Source organism: Phaenicophaeus curvirostris, chromosome 5 (genome assembly GCF_032191515.1).
Source record: "Phaenicophaeus curvirostris isolate KB17595 chromosome 5, BPBGC_Pcur_1.0, whole genome shotgun sequence".
In the NCBI taxonomy this organism is placed as follows: Eukaryota; Metazoa; Chordata; class Aves; order Cuculiformes; family Cuculidae; genus Phaenicophaeus; species Phaenicophaeus curvirostris.
Genome location: NC_091396.1, coordinates 63,994,471 through 64,006,884, shown reverse-complemented (window position 1 = coordinate 64,006,884; position 12,414 = coordinate 63,994,471). Strand labels below are relative to the sequence as shown.

The 12,414-nt window shown below is 37.8% G+C and overlaps 1 protein-coding gene across 2 annotated transcripts in view; it reads left to right on the top strand.

Moving 5' to 3' along the window:
- Positions 1–12,414, top strand: part of PPP2R5E (protein phosphatase 2 regulatory subunit B'epsilon) — a 74,257-nt gene that overhangs the window by 39,328 nt on the left and 22,515 nt on the right. For both annotated transcript variants that reach the window (XM_069856879.1, XM_069856877.1), the window contains exon 3: positions 5,922–6,118. In XM_069856879.1, coding sequence (XP_069712980.1) covers positions 5,922–6,118 — 197 coding nt within the window. The remainder of the gene's footprint in view (positions 1–5,921; positions 6,119–12,414) is intronic.

The following is a 12,414-nucleotide window of genomic DNA, read 5'->3' as shown; positions in this document are numbered from 1 at the left end:
CCAATATTCTACTGTGAAAAGTGGCTTATGGAAGTGTGGCTTGGTAGGTGCTTAGGATGTATGTAGGACAGTACCTTGAGTTGGCAAAAGCTTTGAGCTGGCTGTGGCTAGACCTTCCCAAAGACCAAAAGGTTTTCACATTCAGATTTGATTAAAACGAGAACATTAGCTTCTTGCAAAATAGAGTATTCATAGTGACTTGTGGGAGATGTGCAAGTGCAATAGCGTATTCATAGTGACTTGTGCAAGCTCACATTGCTGGTTCGTGTCCAGCTTCTCATCTACTAGGACCCCCAGGTCCTTCTCGCAGGGCTGCTCTTAATCTCTTCATCCCCTTGCCTGTATTGATAGTGAGGGTTGCCCTGACCCAGGTGCAGGACCTTGCACTTCGGTGTAGACAGAGAGATTTGTGCACCACTGCCTGCTTTGTGTGGGTACGTCCTTGTGTCAGTAGTTGGTTAGTTTTAACTTGGTGGCTTAGTGAGTGGCAGCAAAGAGGGAATGGTGTCTTTGGTTTTTTAAAGCATTTTTGTCACAAGGAGATTTTACTTAACTAGAAAAATAATAGTTCTAGGTTTATTTAATGACTGGGTGATACTCATACTGAAGAAAAATTGAGGAATTATTTTGCCATTAGGTTAATCAGGAAAGAACATGGGAATCGATCTCAGTGGGTAGTGGTGATTTAATAGAGTTCTCAGATGGTGGGAGATTATAGGGAAATTCTTAAAATTAGCAGTAACTTTTTACTCACACTAATTTCTGTTCCCCATTCTGGACATGCTTTGGGTTTAGTATGTGCATTTCTTTTCCATGCTTAACATAGTGGTGTTTGCTTTTACTGTCGTCAAGATGATGATGCTAATTCTTTATGTAAATATCATCTTTAAGTAATTAGTAACAGTGATGTATATGGTAGAAGCAGTAGTTATTCTAAGGACACTTTGATAGTACATATATGGGTGCAGGGCAGCATGTGCAAGTGTATCCTAGTTTTTCTTAATATTTTATATGTAATTGACATAATTTGTTTAGTTTTAATCTAATTCTAGGCCCTGTACTGTCTTGTTCCAATCCTATGACTTTTCCTTACAGTTCCCGTGCTGTAAGTTAAGCAGCTCAGTCCCTCCCTGTATCATCGCTTCCCAGCATTATACCTGTTATTGCAAAACTGCAGGCTGAAGTGGAGCAGGGAACCAGCCCAGGTGTTCAGGATCTCCTACATGGCTTTTTTCCTGCCACTGAGAAGAGAACCAGAGGCAATTTTTCTGGTCTGAAGCAGAGATTTACTTTCCTATGATCCAAAATCAGTTACCTGTAAATTATTTTAATTAAAAAAGTGAATCTTTATCAGGGAGTGCAGGGGATAGTATGAGGGGTAATGTTTTTAAGATGAAAGAGGGCAGATTTAGAATAGATATTAGGAAGAAATTTTTTCACGTGGGGCACTGGCCCAGGTTACCCAAAGCAATCGTGGCTGCCCCGTCCCTGGAGGTGTTCCGGGCCAGGCTGGATAAGGCTTTGAGCAACCTGATCCAGTGGGAGGTGTCCCTTGCTATGGCAGAGGGTTGGGGACTGGATGGGTTTTAAAGTTCCTTTCAGCCCAAACCATTCTATGGTTTTATGAAAATGTGAATGTAGTACAAACATCACTACTTTTATACATGTTAGAGACTTGCAGTAAAAGCATACAATTGGATTTCTGTGTCTTTATTTGATAAAAGAGTGCAGAAGGAGGAAGGTGCAGATAACTGATGAGAAGGGATGGGCTGGCTGGTTTAGGATTATTTTGGAAAAAGGCTGTTAAAAGAGAAATTGAATTGCTTTGGCCATTTTAGAATTGGTATTTCAGCCCCTGTAGTAACAATTGTTGGTCTGTGTCTAAAAACATTACAGTGCTTTGTGATAATTTTTCTGATAACTTTATGAAACACTTGATTTTGTTAACGGCTCTGGTCCTTACTTGCGTTATCATTGTTCAGATACTTGCATTAGTACTTGCTTTCACTAAGCCAATTTCCTTTGAATCAGTGTAATTCAAAAGCTCTGCACAGTTTTAAATGACTAAAGAGAAAACTGACAAGCCTGAAAATTAATTTGTCCAAAGATCACCTGAAAATGAGGAAAGTTCTCAGTCATCTGGATGGAAGTTTATCTTTTTTTTAAATTCTGATCTTAGTAAAGGTTTGCTCTCCTGTACATTGGACATAAATCACACATGGCACATAGTATAATTTTTATTTTCTCTTGTAGATTATTAAAGTACTATAGCTATTTGCACGGACTGATTAAAGCAGTTGTTCAATTTTCAGTTCTTCCTACTGCAAGTAGGTACAGTGGTAATATTACAGGTGATTAAATGTTTGGCTACCTGTTAGCAGAAGAGTAAAATGTTCCAGAATTCATTGAAAGCTTTAAGTATCAGTCTGTCGAGAAGAAAATTATTTGCTGTTTTTCATCAGCTGTCTGTGAACATCTGTAAGGAACTGTATGTTTCCTTTCAAGTCCTTGTATTAGGGAGTTCAGTTCTACTCAGGAGCTCAGTAGGTCTGAGCCCCAAGTACTGGTGCGCTCTCTGCTCTGAAGAGTGGTGTGAGGATGGCTGGGGAAGTCCATTCTAGGGGATCTTTCAGAAAGGTTTGTACAACCAGCTAATGGCATGGGCCCCCTGGGAAGGCTGAGAAGGTGGTATGCAGCTTTTATTGATTTCTGCTGCCCTTTTCTTCTGCTGTGCATATTAGTACCCCCTAAAATTTATTCTCATATACTCTTCCTGTTTCCAAGTAGAAAAAAAACATTAGGCATTAAGTGTTACCTGTCCTCAAGGCCCTCTGAATTCCCAAGAAAAGTGAAAAATATTATTGTGCGAAACTTATTGCAATTTTATTTTACAGCATGAATGGCAACGTACTTAATAAAGAAAAGCAGATATGACCAGATCAATTGGTTTGTGGGGTTTTATTTCATGGGACTTGGGGGTTGGTTTGTTGGTTTTTTTTATTTTTGTTTGCTTGTGGTGTTTTTGGTTGTGTATGGTTTTTTTTGTTTGTTGGTTTGCCCCTATAGTTTGCATGGCTCATTGACGTATTAAGGCTGGAATGAATGTCTTGTAGTGTTCTGGAGTGGTTTTTCTTGAGGAGAACTTAATTGTATTTTTCATTTTTGTTCCCACACCTCCAGATATTTAACTGGAGGAAGAAAGAAAACAAACTTTTATTAGTTGTTTTAATGCTTTAGTAATTTTCTGATTTTTATGTAATACTGACTCTGCCTTTAAGTGAGTATAATCATGAGTCATATTAGTCTGGTTATAACTAGTGCTGAATTGTGTCTTAATGGATCCCCGTTTGATTTTACCCTGTCTTTTGGTTTGACTGTGTTACCCTTGTTTGTGCAAGGAAACACATGCAAAGCATGTAGAAAGAACAATGCACCCCAAATCCAACCATGTTCATGTAACATCATGGATTTTATCGATACCATTTACATTTTGTCAAATTCTGTGGTGGATTACAGATAGCGTAAAAAGGAGTGAAGGTTAGAATTAAAAATAATGGTTGTGAAAAGTAACCGATTGCACTTTTATCCACCTCTCCCCCTAGTTTGTCTTTTGGAAGAGATTGTCAGTCGATTAAATTGTTGTCTGCTTGCTAATAGCAGTGAATTCTGAAGTCCATTCTGGTTTTTTTTTAATATTATTTGAAGGAAAGTTAGGAAGAAATTATTCACGATGAGGGTAGTGAGGCACTGGCCCAGGTTGCCCATAGAAGTCGTGGCTGCCCCATCCCTGGAGGTGTTCAAGGCCAGGTTGGATGAGTCTTTGAGCGACCTGGTCCAGTGGAAGGTGTCCATACCCTTGGCAGGGCTGTTAGAACTGGATGATCTTTAAGGTTCCTTCCCACACAAACCATTCTATGGTTCCAAGTAGTCAAGAAAGCAGTCACAAGTACTTTGCTCACAGGCCCTTTATTTCTAAGACTGTAACCTTTGAAAGGATACCAACAGAAGTGGTCTTTTTTATAATGGGTAAGGACTAATGAGTTCCTTTGACTCCTTGGCTTATCTTAGGTTTCAGCCTGCCTGCTGTGAGGCATCTGAACATGTGCCAGAGACCTGGCCAGGGGATTGGCTTTAGGGTGTTGTGATTTTGGGACTTTCTGTTTTCCAGAGGTATTTGGGGGACATTCTTCTCCTGTGTATCTCTTCTTGTTGGGGTTCTGTAGGATCACATTTCTTGCTTCTTCATGCCACAGATAAATATAGCCTTTGGGAAAGTGGGGTAAACAGTTAACGGTGATGTGAAATGTCATAGCTATAACACTTCTTCCCTCTCGCCCCCATCCCCAATAATTTGCTTTGGACAAGCTGTTGTAGAGCTTACCCAAGCCTAATGAACACAGGCTTGATGTGTGCTGCCTGATCTCATCAATTAAACTTTACCAAGATCTTGATTGTTCTTTGCAGGGTGGAGTTTGCCAACCTATTAAATCCTGTCACTACCACAATGCTTTGAGCAGAAAAAGGTTGAATAAATTCTTGCACTTTACTATGTCAGGTCAGAAAGCATGTGGCATCTTTACTGGTAATGGAATCTGTATTCTTTTCAGTGTTAAAGCAATGCAGAGAGCTGAAGTCAAATGCCTTGGGGCCCTTAGGTCTCTATCAGTACTTGACCTTGTGGTATTTCATAGGTCTTTTAAACTTGAAACTAGAAATGTTGTGTATGTGGTTTTAATTAAACAGATTCTTGGTACTTCATCCTTAAAACTACTGTACAATTACTAACAGCTTCTACTGCTTACCAAGCATTCCTGAACTTGTCATGCTCTTGTGTCAACAACAAGTTCCAATTTAGGTTGGCTTTTTACTAGTATTTAAAAAATAAACATTAGTTCTTTACTATGAAAATTTTTGTAGTTGAAAACTGCAAAGTTTTTAATTTATGTGTTGTGTTGTGGCTTGGAAGGTTGTTGGCTGGATTCTGCTGCTGACAGAGCATTTGTGCCTTTAGAAAAACCAGTTAGATCAAAGTGCCTGCTACTCTGAGGGCATGTTTTTAGAATAAACACGCATATTTCATTTCTGCAACTTTCTGCTATTGTTAGCCTTCTCTATACATGAACGTGGGATAAAGGAAGCTTTCTGTGTACTCTTTTGATACCATTGGTAAACTAACCAACCACAAAGGAGCTGACATTCCTTTTGTGATTTTATTAAGTCTTTTATGTGCTGAGAATTAAGAAAATGGAGCAAAAGCAGTAAGTAATAATTTGCATACATTATTGGTCGAACATATGCTGTTACTTCATGTGAAAGTGTTCCTATTGACACATGTTTTGTGTTTATAGAGCGGCAAGAAATCCTCACTGTGTTTCAGTACAATTGATTTTGCTATGGGAATTGTCAACATGGGGGGTAATGATGGAATTTGAAAATTTGTTTGCAGAATAATAGTCTTGCTGTGTATTGGTATACATATTCATGTATATTCACACAGAGTTATAAAGGATGCAGTGGTTTTAGAAATATGAATTAATCAAGCTTGATCTGTTTCACAGTCCTTTCATCGTTCTTTGGAGTGTGAGTTAATAGTGGTGAGTGTCAGCCTGCAGTGAAACTAGTGGGATGTTATAAAATTAAGTCCTGGATGCTGCTGTTTTTGCATTCTCCATTTCAGCCTGGAAGTTTTGGTGAACTTTTTCTTAATAGCAGGTGACGATCAAATTACTTCTACAACATGTCCAAAATCTCAAGCATGCAATAGTAATACAATTCTTATAAGCGGTTCGTTTGTTGATCTGAGCTCTGTTTAACAGAAATTGTATGAATACTGCTTGCCTTTGAAATTGATCTTCAAAAAGAAATCCTGTTTTGTGTAATAAGATGCCAGACTCACAAAGATTTCCTTTCTTGTTTCATAGACGTTCCATCTTCAGAGCAGCCTGAACTGTTCCTAAAGAAACTTCAACAGTGCTGTGTCATTTTTGACTTCATGGACACGCTTTCAGACCTTAAAATGAAAGAATACAAGCGCTCCACTCTTAATGAACTGGTGGACTACATTACAATAAGCAGAGGCTGTTTGACAGAGCAGACTTACCCTGAAGTAGTTAGAATGGTGAGTTCCTTCTTTCTCATGGTCTCTTTAAATCCACTTGCAATTCCAGTTACGCATTGTGGGCGAAATTGAACCCTGGAGTAGGTGGATTAAATGAGGCTTTTGGTTTGTATTTTCTACCAGACATCACTTGGGGATAATTCTCTAAAGACAAAAATATTAATTTTTATATATGCTTAATTAAAGTCAAGTAGGTGATGGTTATTATAGTGTCACAGAGGTATGAAAGGAAACCTGGATTGTTTCCTGATGGAGAAAGCCAACAGCCATAAAATCAGTCCCTCACATTTTCCCCCACCTACCTTCTCAGTATAAATAATGGAATAATTTTTTCAAGTTTCTTAGCTTTCTTTGAACTTTTTCCAGGCTCTTGAGTGTGTACTTTAGGCTGAGATAGCTTAAAGTATGCGCAGATAACGATTTTTAAATAATAAATGCTAATAATGTTGTATAGGATCAGTCTGAACATTTCCTGGTTGTATTATGTGGGTTCATAGCAGCTGCCATTAGAGTGAGCAAGACTACTCAACAAAAAAGCCATACCTTGTGTATATAAACTGTCAAATAATAGGGTTTTAAATGTAAAAATGGAAACAGTACCAGATGCTAGCTGTACGGTGAGGAATGTTCATTATAATTGGCAAAATCAATCACTACTTTAAATTGTTTATTCCGTACTATGATACAGAACCCTTATAACCTGTTACCTAAACAAGAAGGCAGTTAATTCAATATTGATAGATTTTGATTGATTTGGTGATATTTATTTATGGTACTGTGTGATCATGGAATCCACTGGCTATGGGCTGTAAGAAGGAAAACAGATATTTTTTGCTTGCATTATTTATGCTCCTTATTTATTTTCTGACACACAGGTACATGCTATGTTGTGTGTCTGAAATATTTAAAATTTCCTGTAAATTGTGACAGAATCATCAAGCATTTAATAGTGAAGACAGACACCTAGAATTAAGGGAAAAGTCTTAGTATGGCTTCTCTGTGTGTATGCATTGTCTGAAAGCCCATAGGTATGTAATCAGATTCTTCCTCGTCTCCCTCACTCTTCCTTCTCCCTTTGGTACTGGACCACTCTTTTGAATGAACTGCTTTTCAGTCAGTTGATTTATTTGTTCAGCACGTGGTCCATTCCAATACCGCTCTGAATGCAGAGTGACTAGTTCTTTGCTGAATTCTTCTGCTGGTGCTGCACTGTAGTATCTACATGGTTTTCAAATGTTAGTTTAATCTTACTTGTAACTCTTGTGATGAATGAATTACAGCATACGCTTTGTATGGACAGGGTACTGATGCACAGGTAACTTCAATAAAATTGGGTACGTCTCTGTGTAGAAGATGGCTCCAAATGCACCTTGTGGGAGAATTTGGTATGGTTGAAGTGTTTCCTTTATTGAGGTTGTGTTCTTGCATTGACTTTGGTTATAGTTGTTTACTGCAGCAACATTTGTAGAATGAAGTTAGTTTTGTCTTAAGTTGAGCCGCAAGAAACAAGAATTTAATCTGTAACTGCTCATAAAAGTTCAATTCAAATCATAAATCATAACCTAGGAAGCAGTCTGAACTTGAACTGCAGAAGAGATGCAAACCTCCTTTTGTTAGCGTGTCCTACTGCCCCTGCAGTCACTTATGCTAATTCACAGAAGAGTTTTTATCTTGAGGAAATTAGACATTGCCTAGATAGTTTGAAAAACACTGTTTAAGCAGTTTTCTTAAGTATAGTCTCTGGCTGTGGTATGGAGGAGTCACTGGAAGTAAAGATAGAGTGTGATTTTTTTTTTTTTTCTGGTGGATTTCACAGATAATTTCTAATGGGGCTTCAGGAATTCCAATTTCAGCTTAGCTAATTTTTGATGGTAAACTATTCTGTCTTCTTTTCTCCAGTATTCTGTTGATCCTTTCATTGCATCATGCCTTTTTCATCTTACTTTCTTCTGTCTTGTGTTTAGGCTCCAGCGCTGAACTCAGGTTACTTTTTCTCTTCAGTGCCAGGGTGGTTAAGCAGGGGAGGACTGAGAATATTATGAAACCCTGTATCAGGCTACTCAGTGGCCCTGACTGCCCAAGCCTGGATTTTTTTTACAAATAAAAAGTTGCCTAATTAATTAGGGAAGGGGACTTGTTTCTTCCTAAAGAATTTCCTGATAAAGTTGCGGTGTTTAAATTCTATAAGAAACTCTGGCCTGCAACAGACGCCCTTGTCGTCATGAAGGTGTAAGCTATAAAAGAAAATTCAGAATAGGAAAGCTGGCATACCTTAATCATGCCTGTGGCAGCCAGCAGTGTTCTTGGTGTGTGCGCTCTTGTAGGAACACTTTGGTGATTGTATTCCATGCAAACAGGATGCTGTGCTATTGAATTTTTGTGAGTGAATCCATGGCAAATGCATGAATGATTTCTGTCAGTTGTTCCAGTGGTTGCTAATGCAGGGTTTCTACTAAACCCCATCATCAGGGCTTTTGTGTGTTGTAGGTATTAAGTATTTTACAGATAGAATCTCTAGTAAAAGTGCTTTTTTCCTCCTGGTCTTTGCCTATAAAAGCAAGACATTTCCATCACTCTGAGTGCAGTTATACAGGTCTAGAGGGAAAGGTAGGACTCCTAATAGTGTATAAAATAAGTTTTCAGCACATATTGCCTGGCGAATAAATGGCATTAGTCACTTTGTGCTGAAGTGATTGTGTTTGATGTAACTTACTCTTTGCAATAAGTGCATGTTTTTGTCTTGTGAAGAATTGTGCTCCTAATTGTATCGTGAATCAGATTTAACTGTACACAGTGAGCTTCATGAGTGCAACCGCCACGTTTATCCACTTTTGAGGATTTTCGTCTGGGACTCCAACTGTGTTCACAAAGGAGCTGTCAAGTTTGCACCTTTGACCTGTCATGATGGAGAAGAAAACGGCTGTATCCATGTTCTGACCAAATTAGCTTCCCCACTGACTGCCTGCCACAACTGTCACGGGAGGGTTTGGATTGAAATATCAGTATCCTAAAACTGATCAAAATGGAGCACAAGTGTTCTTTGTCCCTTTGTAAGGTCTCTTCCCCATTGTGTTTATTGTTTATGAAGCCATGGATTAGTATTTCTTGCTCGGCCCTTTGGGCTGCTGTGATTTGGGGGTGAAGGGAAGTACTGTAAGCAGGTGGAAGAGGGTGAAGCAATTTTGTGACTTTTGGAATCCTTTAAGAGCAGGAAAAAAGTTGCACTATTCTGAAGCTGATATTTTAACAGTTACTAATATTTATAAAGAAGCATTAATGGCTGAAGTGCTTTGTTACCTTAATTACCCAAGATGTAAATAAAACCGTGATAACTGTGGAAAAGCCTTTTTTTTGTTTTAAAGTTTTATAACCTATGTGTATATTAGTATTCATGATCTGAAAGGAATTGAGCTTCACAGGCACAAGGATAGAAAAAGGTTGCCTGTAAAATTCTTCAGGAACTGTTATATTTTCCATTACTTCTAAAACGTGGTGATGGTATGATTTAAGAGCTTGAAAAGCAGTCATTTGTTGTAGCCAGCATAACAGCTCCTGGATATTTTTACTGCCAGTCATCCCAAATTCATGCTATTAAAACCGTAACCCTTAATTGTAATATCACTTACTTTCATCTTGTTTTGTTGAATATAGCTGTATATAGCTAATCGTGAAATGATGTGGATATTTGTCAACATCATGTGTTTGTCTGCTTCTGTAGCTTGATATGTACAGAAGTCTTTGGCATGTTACTGGTTATTTAAAAAAATAAAATTGCATTTACTAATGGTCACCAAAGCAAATTTGCAGTGGCCTCATCACTGCTATGAATATTGGGTGATGGGAAGAGCGGTTGGGATTTGTGTTAATGACTCTAAGCTGGACAGATTCATTCAGGAGGGTATTGCTCGCTGTGCTTCCCCTACAGTTTGATGTGTTGTCCAGAAGGGCATATGACATTCCTTAGAATTAGGCTAGTCTTAGGAAAAAAGGCCCCTTGCCAATTAAACCACTCTCTGTTAAGAAGAAAATGCAGTAATGTGACTTTATGAGCCAATACTTGGACGCTTAATCTAAAATTTGTTCCTGTCTGAGCAGAATGTGGAGGCTTAAACTAATTATGCTGATTTTGCTGGTAGATTAAACAATGGTAGTTGAATAAAATAAATGTTTGTTATTATCTGTGGTATCCTAAATGGTGTATGAAGTAGAATTTTTTGTGTTTTCTGGGTATTAGGACAGAGACTAAGGAAACTGATTTGTTTCATTTAAAAATGGGGTGGGAGAGATTAACAAATTGTTAAACTGCAAAATTTGAATTGTGGTAGCAACATTTCTGCTCTCCTACTAGCCACTTCAGAAATCGTTAACTCCACTTTAGACCTTTACTGTGATGTTTATGGACAGCTGGCTGCCCACAAGAGATGGCTAGTGAAACTTTTTTGAGATATACCTTTTGGAATGGAATAGTGTTACTTTCTTCTCCTCTATTTTTAAGTGCAGAAATGCCTTTGGCTTCCTGTTGTTATCTTCTATCTTCTACATAATGATGAATCAAATAAAATGAGACTGTAATCTCCATAGCCCAAGCAAAACATCACATTAGATGTCTTGTGGCCCAGCAGCTGTGCTGAGCTGAGTGAAAGAAACTTGGTGAAATGAATACCCAAATGAATACCAAGAATTGCATTTTAAAGGTCAGATTCTGATTTTTTTTCCTTTGTTTTCGTCTTTCTACTGACACAAATGTAGAGGGATTGCATTCCTTTTACTGCAGGTTTGTCTCCACAGATGTGAGGGCAGTCTTATTGGGAGTTTGGTTGTATCAGACCTATTAAACATAAAACATATCTTGTTAAAGCTGTTATTTTTTTTAGCATGCTAAGGAACCTATTTTTTAGAAGTGTTCTAGCTGTTAGACTTCATAGGCATTATGAATTTCCTTAATTTCTATAGCTTTAACTCTAGCTTATGACTGAATATGACACCCTACTTAATGAATTTGCATTCTGTTTAAGGTTTTCCATGTTAAAATGTTCTTGAATAGAGGTTTTGATGCAAGTCTACCTATATTCAGTCTTACCACTTCATTTAGCAAAAACCCCGTGCATATGTTCTGTCGTTCTTGCAATACATTTGAAAATTAATACTGAACGTCATTTTGAGTGTAAGGGAAATAAATGAAACAATACAATATTACAAGAACTGACAATTATTGTCTCCTTTTTAATATGGACTTCTTATAACATAAGGAGCCCTGTGAAATATTATAAATTAATCTTAAACCAAACTTGAATCAGTAAAGGTTGAACAGATTATTTTGAAATTGCCTGAAATGCTGAAAGGAAGATGGAATGTCCTTTGACCCCTAAACCAGATTCTGATTAGAAATTGTCCTGTTTGTGCAGCCATGATGGACAATCATGCCATCAAAATTTAAAAAAATAGATAAAAATCACATAGTATTTTAATTTATCTTCTTGTTTCTTTACCGTGAGGGTTATAAATTCAGTAGAAGTAAGAAAATAATCTAACTTCGGTTTCCTTCATGTGTTGTTTCCATATTCCTCTGTTAGATGCTTTTTATTATTCATTTTGTTTATGCACCTAGTTTGTACAAAACCCACAATGATGATTAAAAGAGGCTCTGATGTGCTGTACTCCTCTCAAAAAATCAGTTGGAGGCAGCTCCTCTTGCAGTGGTTGTCCCTAATAATTTTTCCCGACAGTATGTAATTACATTTACCCGTATCCATTATTCCTCCTGCTGGTTACTTAGGCCTTTCATTCGTCAGACTTTGTCTGCATAATAGTGCAGTGACTGGGTCTAAAGCAAAGCAAGAAACTGGAAAACATTTTTGTTTCAAGAAGTTCTTGTGTCGACTGTTGCTTTGCCTTCTTTGTTTTCATTAAGGCGTGTGCGCCCCCTCCCCCGTTTTGGCTGTGTCATCTCCTAAAATACCTTTCTTTGAGCATCTTATCTATAGATAAGCACAATGAGAATCTTCTGGAGGATTGTTTTCTTGAGGTTTGAATTTTTTTTGTTCTTTAGTATGAAGTATGAGACAGTATGAGGTCTGTAATGCTGTCTAGAGTTCAAGTTCATGTACAGGCAGGCTTTAGCTCGATGTGGTGCCTGCTCTAGAGATAAGGGGCTCTTTCTGCTCGTACTGTGCTTTAATTTGTCTTAGAACTTGAGTTACTACTAGGATTTTTTAGATTGTGTTGTATAGAATTAGCTTGGCACACATTAAACAGCTGTTCCACTGGACCATCTCAAAACAATTACATTAAAATAG